The sequence below is a fragment of the Hemibagrus wyckioides genome, linkage group LG18 (genome assembly GCF_019097595.1).
Source record: "Hemibagrus wyckioides isolate EC202008001 linkage group LG18, SWU_Hwy_1.0, whole genome shotgun sequence".
NCBI lineage: Eukaryota > Metazoa > Chordata > Actinopteri > Siluriformes > Bagridae > Hemibagrus > Hemibagrus wyckioides.
In genome coordinates, this window is record NC_080727.1 from 20529657 (window position 1) to 20546002 (window position 16346).

General features: G+C 45.3%; 1 protein-coding gene across 4 annotated transcripts in view; it reads right to left on the reverse strand.

Annotated features, from left to right (window-relative positions):
• Nucleotides 1–2059: 2059 nt before the first annotated feature.
• Nucleotides 2060–16346, reverse strand: part of ankhd1 (ankyrin repeat and KH domain containing 1) — a 30438-nt gene continuing 16151 nt past the window's right edge. Inside the window, exons 4-34 of one of the 4 annotated variants that reach the window (XM_058416372.1) lie at nt 15957–16104; nt 15575–15722; nt 15087–15320; nt 14884–14978; nt 14333–14570; nt 13452–13643; nt 13254–13363; nt 13066–13153; nt 12614–12741; nt 12099–12242; nt 11867–11969; nt 10858–11745; nt 10616–10746; nt 10310–10421; nt 10079–10224; nt 9790–9932; nt 9431–9644; nt 8984–9159; nt 8719–8881; nt 8514–8609; nt 8301–8417; nt 7984–8146; nt 7372–7870; nt 6893–7048; nt 6658–6807; nt 4880–6534; nt 4221–4394; nt 3859–4113; nt 3575–3747; nt 2814–2978; nt 2060–2662 (exon numbers count right to left, since the gene is read on the reverse strand). In XM_058416372.1, coding sequence (XP_058272355.1) covers nt 2603–2662; nt 2814–2978; nt 3575–3747; nt 3859–4113; nt 4221–4394; nt 4880–6534; nt 6658–6807; nt 6893–7048; nt 7372–7870; nt 7984–8146; nt 8301–8417; nt 8514–8609; nt 8719–8881; nt 8984–9159; nt 9431–9644; nt 9790–9932; nt 10079–10224; nt 10310–10421; nt 10616–10746; nt 10858–11745; nt 11867–11969; nt 12099–12242; nt 12614–12741; nt 13066–13153; nt 13254–13363; nt 13452–13643; nt 14333–14570; nt 14884–14978; nt 15087–15320; nt 15575–15722; nt 15957–16104 — 7264 coding nt within the window. In that variant the 3' untranslated portion in view covers nt 2060–2602. Of the gene's footprint in view, nt 2663–2813; nt 2979–3574; nt 3748–3858; nt 4114–4220; nt 4395–4879; nt 6535–6657; nt 6808–6892; nt 7049–7371; nt 7871–7983; nt 8147–8300; nt 8418–8513; nt 8610–8718; nt 8882–8983; nt 9160–9430; nt 9645–9789; nt 9933–10078; nt 10225–10309; nt 10422–10615; nt 10750–10857; nt 11746–11866; nt 11970–12098; nt 12243–12613; nt 12742–13065; nt 13154–13253; nt 13364–13451; nt 13644–14332; nt 14571–14883; nt 14979–15086; nt 15321–15574; nt 15723–15956; nt 16120–16346 lie in introns of all 4 variants that reach the window. The other 3 variants (XM_058416371.1, XM_058416370.1, XM_058416369.1) reach the window with 3 other exon arrangements.

Here is a 16346-nt window from a genome sequence, read left to right on the forward strand (position 1 = left end):
GCAGTGTTGCTGTAGACATTTAAAAGCTCAGGAATCCTTTGCAGGTGTTTTGAGGTAATTAGCTGATTAGGGTGCGACACCATGACTTTCCAATATTGAACTTTTTCACAATATTCTAATTCTCTGAGACACAGAATTTTGGGTTTTCCTTATCTGTAAGCCATAATCATCACAATTTCAAGAAATAAAGGCTTGAAATATTTCACTCAATGTGTAATGAATCTATATAATATATGGGTTTCACTTTCTGAACTGAGTGACAAAAAATATTGACCTTTTTCATGATATTCAAATTTTTGGAGATGTACCTGTACTTTTTTGTTGGGGGTGGCAGGAGTGTTAAACAAAAATGAAAATGATTATACCCGTCTTTTTTGTCAATTCAGTTGTTTATTTTCTATAGGTTTTGTAACATTCTAAAAGCTTTTAATTCAACAGATACTACAAACTGGTCAGTATATTCACAAGGTTGCTACAAAAGGTACTCTAAGTATTGAGTTAGAAAAACAATGCGTTGACATTTACTTTTTACTTTCGATACTTAAGTACTTTTAAAAACAAGTACTTCTGTACTTTTACTTAAGTAAAAACCTGTCTTTACAACTTTTACTTGTAATGGAGTAATGTTTGACCAGTAGTATCTGTACTTTTACTCAAGTAAGGAAGTTGTGTACTTTGTCCACCTCTGATAGATACTGACCACTGCAGACCGGGAACACCCCACAAGAGCTGCAGTTTTGGAGATGCTCTGATCCAGTGGTCTAGCCATCACTATTTGGCCCTTCATCAAACTCGCTCAAATCCTTACACTTGTCCATTTTTCCTGCTTCTAACACATCAACATTGAGGACAAAATGTTCACTTGCTGCCTAATATATCCCACCCACTAACAGGTGCCATGATGAGGAGATCATCAGTGTTATTCACGTCACCTGTCAGTGGTCATAATGTGATGCCTGATCTGTGTATGTACTGTATGGTACAATGTGCTTCACTGCTTGAACGGTGAGGTCGAAGCACAGGGGGGCCAGTCGTGGTGCAGCGTCCCAGAGCGGTTCATGGTTAAGGGCCCTGGATGAAGTTTGGCGGTGCTGCGTTTTGAACCCTGAAGCATCCACATTAGTAGCCTGGAACCTTAGCAGCTGAAGAGTCATTGTCCATTTTTATAAAATGCTTTGAATTGAGTAGAATAGCCTTGAATTGAGGCAGTTCAGTGTGTGTGTCCCCACCCCCCTATGTGAAACAAGTTCTGATGAATTACTAAAAGTGAAAGACACTCATGGCAGAAAAATCTGCTTAATAAATGAATACCTTTCAGTGTCCAATTCCATAATGATTGTGTAAAAGTGTCACATTTCATTTCAGTAGTTTAAGCACTTTCTTTTCTCTAAATGGACTCAGCTTGCTGGTTATTTATTGATGAAGCACAGTGTGTGTGTGTGTGTGTGTGTGTTGTGGTTAGTAATTTAATTCTGTCTTCTGAATTCCACACACAATCATATTTCAGCATATTTTCATGTACATCAAACAGATTTTATTTAAGAGGCCGTTATCAAACTAATATATATTCTTATAATTACATCAAGGAACTGGGACCAGGAACATTCAATTAACTGTATACAGTCTCAATATTTATTAACACTTAAGAAAATGTCTTTGAAAATGTTTATATTATATATAATTATATTCCACTATTTATTTAAAAAGACCTTGTATTGTGGTGGACCATAAAGTGTGTAACTGCACACCATCCATCTACACAGTTGTCCTTTCTACTGGGCAGTGGTACCTCAAGTGGTTAAAGCTCTGGGTCGTTGACCAGAAGATCAGGGTTCAAGCCCCAGCACCGCCAAGCTGCTACTGTTGGGGCCCTTGAGCAAGGCCCTTAACCCACCCAGCTCTAGGGGCGCTGACCCTGCGTTCTGACCCCAACCCCCAAGGATAGGATATGCAAAGAAAGAATTTCACTCTGCAGTAATGTATATATGACAAATAAAGGCAACTTAATATAATTATTTTGAACAACCGCTGCAAATCAGAGGCATGACACCAACCTGTGTACATTTCCAACTTTTTATTGAATATTAAGGTAAATATTTCACATTAATACAGGCTACATAAAGTAGAGCCACTATACGACATGAAATTTACTCTCATTTTAACCCTTTTTCAGTATGTAAACAATTATACATGTATTTACCACTCTAAAAGGTCTGATTTCTCTCGTTGTGTAATCATCTAGGTTCTTGGCCGAGTATAAATAGCGCACTGTCCTATTGAGCCCTGCAGACCAAGAACGCTTTATGTGGGGCTTAAATGTCAAAATGGCTATACTACTCAAAATGTATCCTGTTGAACAGGCAATCGATTTGTTCATAGACAGTGGTAAACACGTTAAAGCCCACACTGGATTCTCTCTCTCTCTCGTTTTTTTTTTTTGTTAGGCACATCGAAGGTGTCCGTCTCTCGAATTTCATGAAACTCTGTTTAACTTTTTAGGGGACACGCCTAGGTTAACGTTTTGGTAATTAGGTAATTATCTTGTTCTTTAACGTGTATGTCTTGTTACTGCTCCTATGCCTCTCAGTCTCTAGGTTTGTGTTTAGTTGACATGATTCAGGTGCACATTTCCCACATGCGGGGCCCAGGTCCCAGGCCACACCTGAAACAACAAGGTTGACAATCAGAAAAAGGCATTTTTACAAAATAAGGTAAATCATCTTTACGTTAAAACCTTAATCAATAAATGTACTTCAGCTGCAGATCTCTTGTAGTTCTTGTTAATTCCCGGTAAGCCTACTCGGTACTGTTACCTGCTGTGGGTCTGAATTCTCAGCCGAGTTGGGGACGACTTTTAAGATGGGGTTCCAGGCAGGATCGGTGGTGTGGAGCCCATTGTACATGGGGCCCCCAGGAGCCTCAGCCATCTGTGGGTGAGGAGGGATCATTGTGCCGCCGTACATCGACATTGGCAACCCCTAGTCATGAGGAACAAGAGGAGAGGAGAAAAAAAGCAAACACAACAGATTGAAAACACTCGTCATTTGTTTTACTTTTACATTAATCAGTCTGAACACAGGCTTTTTTGCATCAATTACTTTACAACAAAACCCAAGCTCTAGAACCAGATAACACGGGTCCTATTTACCCATGCGAGGCAATTCTGAAAGGTTTTATTCTTTTACACTAAAAGTTCGATTGATTTTTCTTAACCTTAAAAGTACAGAAAAATCATTTAAAAAATTTTTCCACAATTTTGCTCCCTTACATTTGTCAATAATGAAAAGGTCACTGCAAATATAGCCAGAAAGTCCAGATAGATTTTTTTTTTTTTGCCTTCTCTGGTATTAAACCTAAACAAATGTTTTTGTTTTTTTGGTTATAACACATTATGACCAAATTTCAGTAAGTGCAAGGGATTTATAAATTTATTAAAAAAATATTTCAGCTGTCTTTAGGTGTTTAACTTTAAAACCATTTTGTTTTTGTTCAATATTTCTGTAGAATGTTAGAAAGACTCGAATGCATTTTAAAAGCATTTTTATAAATGACAGGACATCACAGGTGTTCAAACCTTGGGAAAATCCATAAAGTTAGTGGGCATGGGCTGGTGAAAGGTGTTAGATGGAGCCACAATGCCCGTGTCATCTCGCTCCATAGCCTGGTGCTGAGAGAAGGCTGACTCCTGCAGCTGCTGGTGCATCACAGGTCCTCCCATCATGGGCTGAGACCAGCCTGACATTGCTTCTGTAGAGAGGAGCAATGGAAAGAGAAAACAGGGGATTAAATATTTATTTTGCACAATAGGCTTGTTCAAAGCTGGTGAAGAAATCAAATTTTTCCGCTCGGTTCACTCACCGGAGGCACTGCCCACTCCGAAAGACCAGATGCCACCCTGTCCAACCGGCGGTGTGTAGCTGGTGGGCAGCATGGTATGGTTGACGGAGCCAGTCTGCCGGATCCGAGCCAGGCGCTCTGTCCCGATGGGAGGGGGCACTTTGCGGTCCTGCTGACTAGAACTGCTAGGCTTGGCCTGGATGAGCGCAGGCGTCACGGTGGACGTGCACAAAGGAGAAGATGCTCCGGACGACACAGAGGGCACCGGAGACTCGCCTAAAAAAAAAAAAAAAAACACACAATAAAATCCAATTATCAAAAACATCTATATGCATGCGATTTTTGAAGAAAAGCAAATGTGAAGTGACAGCTCTACAGCATACAGGATGTGGAGGCGCTCCATGGATGAGGGGAGAAGTGCTGGCGGCTGAAAGAGGGCGTTCCTACAGGAGCTGGGCCCTGCAGAAAAACAGGGCTGGCTGACATGCTTGTGGCAAAGCTGGTGAGCGCGGTGGAAGAAGAGATGGAATTGCCTGAGGGGTCCATGGGGTGCATGCCTAAAGAGCAGAGAGACCACACAGATATCGATAGAAGACATGAGCTTAGTTCAACATTAACAAGATGACAGTGTTGAAAAATGGCATAAAGTAATGCAAGGGTAAGCTTTATAGCTAGATTTAGAATATGACTATAAATTTGATCATAGGATCAACAGAATGGAGTTATAATAAAGGCTGTTAGAACATATTTAACTATTCAAATACTATTTGAATTCTCATTACCTAAAGGTGTAAATGTGTATTCAGTTCATTTCCAACAGGAATTATTAGAGGCATTTTCAAATGCTCTTTTGTTGTACATACAGCGCACTATGTAAGTTCTAGAAAGTTATTAGGTTGTACAGTAAAGCCTTTGAGAAAGCAGCACAAATGTACTGCGATGCCGGACACATATGGTAGCACCACGGCTAGTGTGTGCTCTCTTTAACCATAAAAAATTTAAATCTGATTTTTAAAGCAATCATACACCTTCAAGAACTCACCAATGGGGCTTGAGACAACTCGCTGGGAGGTACAACGATATCCTGGGGCCTTGGAGCCATCAGGAGGCGGCATGGTGCTCTCCATTTGCCCCATCCCTCCCATATACGCAGGTGGGGCACTGTAGGGCTGTTCTGGAGGAGTGCGAGTTGGAAGGTGACAGGCCCCCCAGACCTGGTTGTTGCCCACCTGGTTGCTGTCGAAGATACTTGAAAAGTGATTGAATAGAGCTGCAGGGCCAAAGTTGGGCGGTAGCTGAGCTTTGCCACTGTGAAGGTGCACCTGTGAACCATTTAACATGCCCATAGTTGAGGATATCTGAAGGGAAGGGGGTGGCATGCTAGCCGTGGCTAAGCTAGGCTGGGTAGGCTGTTGTTGCTGCTTATGGGGCTCCTGTGTTGCACCCGGGGGTACGAAAACAGATTGCTGCTCCTGCAAAGGGGCTCCAGGTCCCATGGGGTAGTACGTCGTCGGGGGCTGTAAGCGAGTGGACACCCCAGGTGCAGCAGGTGTGGCGTAGTGAGGTAAGGTGCTGCTGGTGTTTGCGACTGTGCTGCTGACCGTGCTGGGCGGTACAGGACGAGAGACGGGCAGGGTGACGCCTGGTTGGACTGTAGAAGAGGAACTTGGTTCTGTGCTGGCGGTGAAAGGCAAGGACAGCTGCTGTCTGCCCTCGGGCTGGACAGGCAAAGCAGGCTGTGCAGAAGGAGATGCAGGGAAGTGCAGCGGGGTGGAGGGGCTGGAGCTCTCACACGGGGCAGTAGAAACAGGAACAGGCAGATCAACCACCGGCTTCTCTTTAGCAGGTGTACCAGCGGGAGCGGGTTCTGTTTTCAGGGATTGAGTATGCTGCGCAGGTGGGGCGATTGAGGCAGGCATAGGTGGAGGGGTCGTGGGAGTCGTTGGAGCACAGCTGAGGGGAACAGGAGGGGCTTGCACAGCAGGAGTACTGCTTGCGGTTGAGGCGACAGCAGGCGTCGCTGTAGCCTTGGGCTCAGAAGAGAAGAGCTGCTTCCTTACAGAAGTGGGTGTAGGCGTTTTGGAGGGGGCAGTGCTGGGGGGAGAGGCAGTAGAACCAGGGGCAATGTTAGCACTTGACACCGGGGCAGGGTGCTCAACGGTAGCAGGCACAGAGCTGGAAGGGCGTGGGGCCGCATTGCCGCTGTGTTTAGGAGAACTGTTAGCACTGCCAGGGCTCACAGGGCGCACAGGGAACGGACCCCACGTGTTGGGCGAGGGAGAGAAAGTGCCGCCAAACTGTGCCATTGGCAGACGCGGGTGACGAATCTGGTGCATGGTCTGCGCTGCGAGCAGGGCCAACTGGGGGTGTGTGTAGGCCAGTGGTGGCAGAGAGACAAACGGCGGTCTAACACCAGGTGCAATATTTTTGCCCATTTTGCCAGCCTGCTGAGTGGTTGAGTTGGAGGAGGACTGGAAGGACACACTGGAGGAGGGCACAACTGACGACAGACCTTTTGAACTGGCCGCGGTGGTGCTGGTAGCCCCTGTGGAGGTGGTATAAGTGGACCCAATTTTGGTGTTGGTGCCGGGCTGACGAATGTGATTGCGAGGTATCAGGTCCTCTAGCTCTTTGGCAGGATCCTGGATAAGCGCATTGATCAGTTGGACAGCATGTCGTGTAGACTCTGTGCCACCTCTGTAAAACAGTGCGAGTGTGTAAGGGATTGTATGTATAGTACCACTGAATATACATGCAAATGTATACATGTTACTAAATAAGAATAAGAAATTTCTTTAAACAGAAACAAAGGACATCCACCTGATAGTGATCATTCTCTCGCCATTTTTGTCTTTCTGTTTGTCAACATCTATGTGTGCACCCGTCACATCTTGAATGGCTGTGATATTGCAGCCACCTCTGCCCATGATCCGAGATACCACAGAGGCGGGGACCGAGAGTTTCTTTGACCTAAAAACACATCAAATTTGAGTGTGTCTACCCTAACGCCAAGCAGGAAAAGGACAACAACCCATGACTTGTCCATGTTATTTACCTTCGCACAACCTCTTTCCATCCCTCCTCTCTCTTTTGGCCCCTTTTAGGGCTGGTGAGGTTCATCTTGCTGTTAGGTGAGGTGACTGGCAGTGAAATGGTCTTGAAAGATGAGGGCAGGGAACTGGGGGTCAAGTCACTAATAAGCTCATGAGATCTGCCGGAAAAAAAAGAAATAATAGACACATTATGCATGCATACTAAAAACTATAGTGCATGAAAAGATTAAAACAAAAGATTAATATTTTGCATACTTCAGGGGACTAAGGTTGTGCTCTTCTAATAACTTAAATCATCAGAAAGAGAATATGGTTTAGTACGAAGTTCAAATTCAAACACAGCCTATTCTACATCCCCACATGCATCCCAATGACTTGCTGTTGTAGTGATATATGACTCTTTTTGCTCCAATAGCAAGTCAGTTTAACCCAAATTGCACAACAAGCAGTGGCGATTTTGCCTACGCTGGTGAAAGCTTACTTCTGTTGTGGTTTGGAAATGGACACGGTGACCTTCTCTTCCCGAGAAATGGGGTGCAATAGGCCTTGTCTCTTCTCAGTCAACGGTAGAGGATGGCTGGACCCTGTAGGAGCAGAGGAAGAGAACGAGGTGGATGAAGATGACAGGTCAGCAAGGTCCTGGCTTTTACTGCCGTTGCTGCTTTCACTGTTGCAGTCTGTGCTGTCCAGGTTGTCAGAGTCACTGGTGCCTCCAGGTGCCCCGCCGCCTCGTGGTTCTCCATGGATTTTGTTTTTGTCTGCCTTTTGTTGTGCTAGCGCCACCTGAGGGTCCTGTAGGATGATGGGTTCACTGGGCGAGTCCTTGGTCTTGTTCTTTTTATTCTTTCGGTTGGTACTGGGCGTGGTAACCACGCTGGCCCGCTTTTTGCCAAAGGCATTAGTGAACGTGGTGGACGTGGCAGAGATGCCAATGGTGGTGGTGGTAGTGGCGCTTGGGGGCTCAATGGGAACCTCTGGCTCTGTTAACAAAGAAATGATCACAAGTGAAGAGGACACCATTATAAAATATCATTTTTTTAAAAAAATAATCAAAGTTAAAAAAAAAAAAAAAAAAAAAAAAAAAAAAACATACCTTCAGCAGAGTCCTCCTTCAGGTCTTGTGCCTCAGAAAACGTATCCTTCACTTTTGCCTCCTCTTCAAGCTTTTTCTTTTGCTCCTCCTTCTTCTTCTTGCGCTTCTCTTTGCGCTTCTCTCTTTTTGCTGCCAGAGCTTGTTTTTTGCTTTCTTCACGGGACTATAACAGGGAAACATGGCATTGATTCACCCAATCCTGAATGTTTTCTCTAAAAGGAGGATCTGGTCATTTTTACTGCATTGTAGTAGCACTATATTGTACCAAAACCTCAGAAACTGCTAATCAGAACTTCAGGTCTAAATGTAAGACACACCTTTTCAAGATCGAGTTCCTTGAGCAGAATACTGGCATTCTTGTTAGCCTCAGCAGCCTGCTGGTCTTTGGCTTTCACGATGGTTTCCATGCACTGATGACACTTCTTCAGCAGCTCCTGGATGAAACAGACAAAAAAAAAAATTCACAACAATATTTAAAATTACATGCTAAAAACCCAACCTGTTTACCAGAAACCTATTTCAGTCCATACCTTGTCTGCAATGGTGGCGATGTATCTCATGCACTCAATGTCAGAGGGGAACTGGTTCACCTCCTTCACTAAATACTGGACCACTTTGACATGCCCCTAAAAAAAAAAAAAAAAAAGTCAAAATCACTCCTGTTCTGAATTTTAAAATCTGACATTTATGCAACTGACTGCAGTGGAATCAGTATCCCTGAGGACTTCTGCCTACCTTACGGAATGCTGCCATGAGTGGTGTGATCTTGCGGTTGTCTGCTGCATCCACATCGGCTCCTGCCTGCACCAGCAGCTGCACTACATCAAAATGTCCCCCATTTGCAGCCAACCACAGAGGAGTGTTCCCCTTCTTATTGCGCACATCAATGTGCGCCACTCTACAGGAAGAAATACAAGAAAGAGCAATACTGATTAATAAAAAGATCAATAGATTTATCCTAGGGGTTTAAAATAAGAATGCTGCTGTTTCTTCAACTCACCTGTTAATGAGAAGCTCACAGAACTTGTAGTGGCCCTTGTCTGCAGCGATAGTGAGGGCGGTGTCACGAGAAGAAGGGACAGGAGGGGCATTGACATCAGCACCTTTATCCAGCAGCACACGGCCCACCTCGGCATAACCACCAGATGCAGCTTCCATAAGAGGGGTGAGTCCCGTCTGAGACGGAGAAGTTCAGAATTACCCCAGAGCACAAGTCATATGGGAAATCATTTAAATGAACAAGGCTGATGGCTGATGCCCACTAACAATGGTACCAATCAACCTTTCTACTAATTCTACTGGTGCCAGAGGTTTCAGTGCCTTTTGTAGTCAAAGTTTTAGAAAAATACAAAGGTCAGGTTAATCAGTATTAAAATATCCTTCCACCACAAATCTATAATGAACATTATCCCCCCAAAAATCATTATAGATATTAGCAGTAACTGACCTTGGCGCGATGTTCCACATTAGCCTTGCGGTCCAGCAGCAGGCTGACCACCTCGGCTCGACCCTGGAAGCAGGCCAGTGTCAGTGCCGTGTTACGATTGGTTTCGATCTGAGCATTGATGTCGGAGCCCATGTCCAGAAGCAGTTTCACTGCAGGTACATGGCCATTCATTGCTGCCAACATCAAAGGAGAGATGCCCAGCTTGCTGCCCGTCCTGAAAGAAAAAGTGTCAAAGAGAGGAACAGAAATATTATGGAAGAAAATCACTTTCAATTGAGTCACTTTCACAGTCACTCTTCAAAGTCAAGACTCCCAAAGAACAGAAAAGCAGTCACCCCAGATAGATAAACTTGTCTGACCTGGAATTGATCTCAGCTCCAGCGTTGAGGAGAATTTTGATTATATTGACATATCCTCCTGAGGCTGCCAGGCTAAGTGGGGTGTAGTCGGACACGTTTCGGTGCTCCTTGTTAGCACCACGGAGAAGCAATAGTTCTACCACCTGTAGTCATAAAAAAAGAAAGTTACTGAAGGAAGGAAGGAAATTTCTATTGCTCTAGAGGTCTAATATAATACAATGGCAGTATTATTTGGTTTAACACAAATCTACACTGCAGAAGCCAGGAATTTTTGGATTTGATTAAACACCTCTTGTCTGCCGCCTGAGCATGCAAGGGAGAGAGGGGTATCTTTGGTCCTTTCAGACTGAGCCTCGATGTCTCCTCCTTTATCCAGGAGGATCTCAACAACGCCAACGTGACCTGCTGTGGCAGCCAGGATCAGTGGAGTGAACCCTGTAGATAACAAAGAAAGGAAGTAAGAACGGGTTAGAATTTGTACCTTTAAGATGTATGCTGAGAAGTCTGTAAAGAGCCTTACCCTTTTTGTCCCGGTGCTCAATGTTGGCGCCACGTGCAATGAGTACCGACACCAGCTCTTCATGGCCACCTGCACAGGCCAGAGTCAGAGCCGTGTCATGATTGCTCTCCGTCTGAAAAACAAAGAAGTGACCGTCAAACCTTTTTATTTTGTAGAGTCCAATTTATTGCCATTATGCTCATAGTTTAGTGCTATGACTTTTGCATTAATTATTAATTGTTAATTATTGCTCCACAAAACGAGCAATACTAATAAAAATTGTGTATAACGTGTGTGTTGGGTAACAAGAGTTAACCTAGGGCTTACATGTGCATCGATGTCTACGGATGGATAGAGTGGGAGCATGGAGGGTGGGGAGACAGTGTTCATGGGCGTCTGTGTTGTGGGCTGAGGTATGGGTGAGGTTGTAGTGTTTAACATAGGCACTCTGCTGCTCACTGCTGCAGACAAGAATCATAGCATGAGTGTCATTACTTACAAAAATTACAAACACTACAATCGTTTCAAAAAATCAAAAAAGATATAGAAACCTGTTGCTCTAAACATACCTGCCATGATGTCGTCCAACGTGTCTGTGAGCGTCTGTGCAGGCGTGGCCACCATGAGGCCATCGGGTGCCTGTGCGAGGAGACCCGGCCCGAGTCCGGACAGCTGCTGGCCCAGCATTACCCTCTGCAGGTCCGGGCTGCTGCTGCCTGGATACTCCGCACTGCCGAAGTCTGTGGACTGCTGTGCATTCATAGGCTGAATGGGGACGAAGCTGGTTTGTAGCGGTGGAGGTGGAGGTCCTTGGAGGCTGAGGGGCTGAGGTGGAGGCGGTGGCGCTGGCTGTTGTCCTCCCTCTCTGTAGAGAATGGTGTCGACCTGTGGGAGCTCGGCGTAGTCCCCATCTTCCTCATCGTCGTCGTCGTCGTCGTCTTCACCCTCCTCGTCATCCTCATCAGCAGGGAACGCTTGGTGGTCCTCGACTTTGTTGCCATCCTTGCACCCTGTACTAGAGCCCAGCTGAGTGGCCTGCGGTGGCAGGGGGGTGCCGGGCGCCTCCACCCCTGCCGCCTGGCCCGGCTCTTCCTTCATCTTGCCCTCCATGTACTCTTTGTTGAGCTGCTGCTGCGTCTTGAGTTGCAGCTGCCGCTCCACCTTCTGCAGCTCCTTCAGGATCTTCTTCTTCTTTTGGACCTGCTCCTCACGGCTCTTCTTCAACTCTTCGATCTTGTCTTTGGTGAGCGGCTCGCCCTGGATCAGCTCTAGCGACTGCAATTGGGCCTTCTCGATAGCGCTGATACGCTGGCCCAGCTCGTTTAGCTTGCCTTCCGTCTCCTCAACAATGCACTCGAGGGGTTGGTACGGGTGGAATGGAGGGAGAAGGTCAGCGTCCAGCCCCCCTGTGGCCACAGCATTGCTTTGCAGTGAGCTCAGCCTTTGCTTTGACATCCCTGAAAAGCAGAACACAGTAAATTCAAGATCATATAAAATCATTCGGACAAAACCTACTATGGCTGCACACGTGTGACCTTAGTGGCGTTTTAACACATTCTGGGTGGTGACCAGACCAACCTTTATTTGTGACAGGTGGGGGTGTGGCAATGGTGGAGGGAACGCTGTCTGGCTCCTGAGGGGGCACCACCATGGCCAGAGCTTGGAATGGGACTCGAGGAGCCTGCATGGACAGAAAAGTCAGACTGTGTCTGAAACAACCTACAATACATTCTTCAGATATTTACACATGATTGCAAATCATAACAAATGAGGACAATCATGTAAAACTGAGCATGATGCATCTTCGAACCTGAGATGTGTCATGGGAGGGGGGTGTGAGCTGAGACAGATCCGGCGCGGGCACTGACAAAATGTTGTTTGGGTAGTCTAGCAGGTAGGACACCACATTGGTGTGACCACCCTTAGCAGCTTCAATCAGCATAGTTGAGCCGTCCTATGAGGAAGAGATAACAGATTAATCAGCATCCAATGAAATGCAGAAAGGAAAAAGAACTTTAAACAAAACATTTACTACAAATAAAAATTCTTAGCAATGAAAGAGCCTTGATCTCCTTTGCTGTAGCTGGACTTGGGATACACATTCTAAGAATTATATACCAGCGTATTTTATAAACCACCTGGAAATCTATGTTACTTTTCATACCGTTAATAATAATAAATGTCATCATAGATGTTTATTTATATGAGTCTATGTTGTGTTGCTATCCCCATCCTCTTTCAAATTGAAAGAGTAAATAAATATAAATGAAAGAAAGAAAGCCACCCAAACCTAACAGTAGCTAGGCGGATGGAGCTCGAACTCACCTTCAGTCTGTGAGTAGGGTCTGCACCATGAGCCAGCAGCAGTTCCACCACAGCCAGGTGACCTCCAGCACAGGCGAGAGACACCACTGTGTGATCGTTATTGGCTGTGGCTCTGTTAACATTAGCACCTACGGGCCCATAACACAAGATACTAATTAGAACAACGTGACATTTCTTTCATCAATCTTCACATTTAGCCATAACAATATGTGGGTATACAATTCCATTAAATTATGCTGTGTTCTCCTGATCGTCTGATATTCTTTTCACATGTTTAATTTGTAATATTACTATTCAGTGCTCACAGCTAACTTTTCTAATCTGAGTATATTCTGGGTTTCATAAGATGATACTGTATCAAGAACGTAAACAAGATGTCCTATACTACTCCAAAGAGCTTAGCATAGCTACAAGAGCTTAACGGCTTTACCGGCTAGCGGCCGTCTCCATACCTTTACTGATTAAGAACTGCACAGTGCAGAGATGTCCTGCTCTGGCTGCTTTCATGAGTGGAGTCCTTCCACCTTCTGACTCATGTTCCTATTTTTAAAAAGAGAAAGAAAGACAAGCAGAGTTAAAGTCAAAGACGTGAGCACACAATGGGGGTAGAATTAAAAAAAAAGAAAAGAAAGGCACTTACCAGGTCAGCTCCTGTCTGAAGCAGCACATCAGCCACATCTGTGTGTCCGTTTTCACAAGCGTATGTCAGCGCTGTGTCCCCTGTGGCTGTTGTGGCATGGACGTTGGCTCCTAAACACAGAGCAGTTAAGACCTACAAATGCCTGAACAAACGGAGCTAATTATAATATATTTGTGTAATTTCAGACATTAGACTCACCAGCAGCTAGCAGGTACTTGACCAGCTCTAAATGTCCCTCCTGCGCAGCCTCCATGAGAGGAGTGGAGCATCCGAGCTCGATGTCTGCTCCAGCCTTGATGAGGAAGTCAGCCACCTCCAAGAAACCCCCACAGCAGGCCAGAGTCAGCGCCGTCTCCTGTGTCTCCTCCGTCTGAGCGTTGATGTTTGCACCTGATCACAGCACACCGGTTGTCAACATGCTAATATTGCAGAAGGTGTCATTGGGCTAAAACCCCCAAAAACATTTAGTTTTTAGCAATACAGGGGATCATAAAATGTTCAAACGCACATTTTCAAACAAGTAAATTATACAGATCAGGCATAACATTATGAGCACTGAGAGGTGAAGTGAATAACACTGATCTCATCATGGCACCTGTTAGTGGGTGGGATATATTAGGCAGCAAGTGAACATTTTGTCCTCAAAGTTGATGTTAGAAGCAGGAAAAATGGGCAAGCGTAAGGATTTGAGCGAGTTTGACGAAGGGATGGCTAGACCACTGGATCAGAGCATCTCCAAAACTGCAGCTCTTGTCTGCAGTGGTCAGTATCTATCAAAAGTATCCTTTAAGTCCTGTAAATTGCAAGGCGTGACCCTTGGAGGCCCCACATTGCAACTTACAGGACCTAATGGATATTCTGCGAACATCTTGGTGCCAGATACCATTGCACACCTTCAGGGATCCAGTGGAGTCCATGCCTCAATGGGTCAGGGCTGTTTTGACAGCCAAAGGGGGACCAACACAATTTTTGGCAGGTGGTTATAATGTTATGCCTGATCGGTGTATGTGCACAAGCTTGCTCAGACCTATCATCAGAAAATCCAGCTAGTGACAAAGTCATGTTTGGGTTCTGTGTACCTTGTGCCAGGAGCAGAGCCACCATTTCCTCGTGACCCTCACGTGCGGCCTCCATGAGGGGAGTGTATCCCTCATCGTTGACCTCCTCCAGGTTGGCCCCCCTTTCGATAAGCAGTGCTGCCAGCTCCACATGCCCCCCGCAGGCTGCCAGGGTCAGCGGCGACTCAAACGAATCCGCTGGCATGTTGACCTGTGCACCGCTGTCCAACAGCAACCGTGCCACCTCTACGTGCCCATCCTGCACAGAAAACCTTGTGAGCTACACTCTGAATGCTGAGCAAACAGAAAGAGATATTTTGGCATGAATACAATTTTCAAGCATCATGCAGTTACTGTGATTGTTACACTACAGTATGGCACAATTCATGTGCTCTCAGTAAGGTCAGTTACTGTGTGCAGTTAAAACGGAAAAAAACTAAAACTGCAGAACCAATGCTTTTTTTTAATAACGATTGCCTAAATGAATACAGCATTCACAAAGAGGAATAAAAAAGTAAAGCAAATGTGTGTTTACGTGTGAATATGACGAATAAAGAATGCAGTGTTCTCACCATGCATGCTTCCATGAGCGCCGTGTGCATCTCGTCCGTCTTGTGTTCCTGGTCAGCTCCTGCCTCCAAGAGAAACCGCACCATGTCCAAATGCCCTGTATTAAAGCCAGAGGACTCACACTCTGTGCCTTTCCACAGTATAAACGTTTCCTTTTTTTAAAAATACTTTTTTTTTTCAGTGCACTGGTTATTCCAACACGTACCTTTATAGCAGGCTAGTGTGAGAGCGCTTTCTTTAAACTCATTGGAGTGTGTGTTGATCCCTGCACCATACTCTAGGAGCACGCGTGCCACCTCCACATGCCCCGCGCTAGCTGCCTCCATTAGGGGCGTGTGGCCGTTCTCGTTGTGATCCTCAATGTTGGCTCCCTCCTTCAGCAGAACTTTTACGACATCCAGGAAACCACCAGCACAGGCGTACGTTAGTGCCGTGTTACCTACAAAACAACCAAAAGCCGTTAACCCTAATTAAACACTGAAAAGTGAAAAATATGGGCATTCAAATGACCCACGTCAACCATATCGCTTGTGATGTAACGCTTAAAGTGGGACGAGACATAGCATGACGTTTTCCTTTTTATTAAATTTTAATGCCAGACCCTTGCCCTGCGCTGTAGGGTTTATTCTGACATCCAATAAGGGTGACTTAATTAACGTGACTGCAGAAAAATGACTGAAGTATTTATTGTACCTGAAGAGGACTGTGCATTGACATCTGCGCCGTGGACTAGGAGCAGTTTGACAATGTCCACGTAACCACCACTAGCAGCAGCCATGAGAGGCGTGATGTCTCCCTTGATGCCTCGGTCCTCTACGTTAGCATGCATGGCCAGCAAGACCTATAATAAACAAAACCAAAATATTATTCAAGAATAATAATACCAACTCTGATTACACAAACACACGAACATTAGAATAAAAATGCATGATAAAAGCTATTTTAATGTAAAAGTCCTAAAGAGAAGATCAGACTTAGCAACTCTCAGAAGTATTGCCTTACGAGTGTATTTAGTTAGCAGCAGCATAAAAGTGCAGTGTGTGTGTGCATAAGGAAGGAGGTGTGTGAGCCCTACCTGTGCGAGCTCATAGTATCCAGCGGAGCAGGCCAGACAGAGCAGGCTCTCTCCTTCTTCTGTGTGCTCGTTGACGCTGTGGCCCTCGTCCAGCAGCTTCTTCACCGCGTTCACGTCTCCGTCGGAGCAGGCCTCAGGCAGGCTACGGCTAAAAATAACCAGACTGCTACAATTACCGCGACTGTGCAGGCAAAGCTAAGCTAGCTACGCTGACTGGCACTCCAAAAATCTGGCTATACTACAGATGAGCTACAAATACATTACGCTAAGCTTCCAGATAACAGAATGTACAGGGAATAGCTGACTATATAACACTTTGATGGCTTAGAATAAACAAGTTAAGCAAAATACATTGAGAAATCTAGTGAGCCTGAAATTACGGGGAGGAAA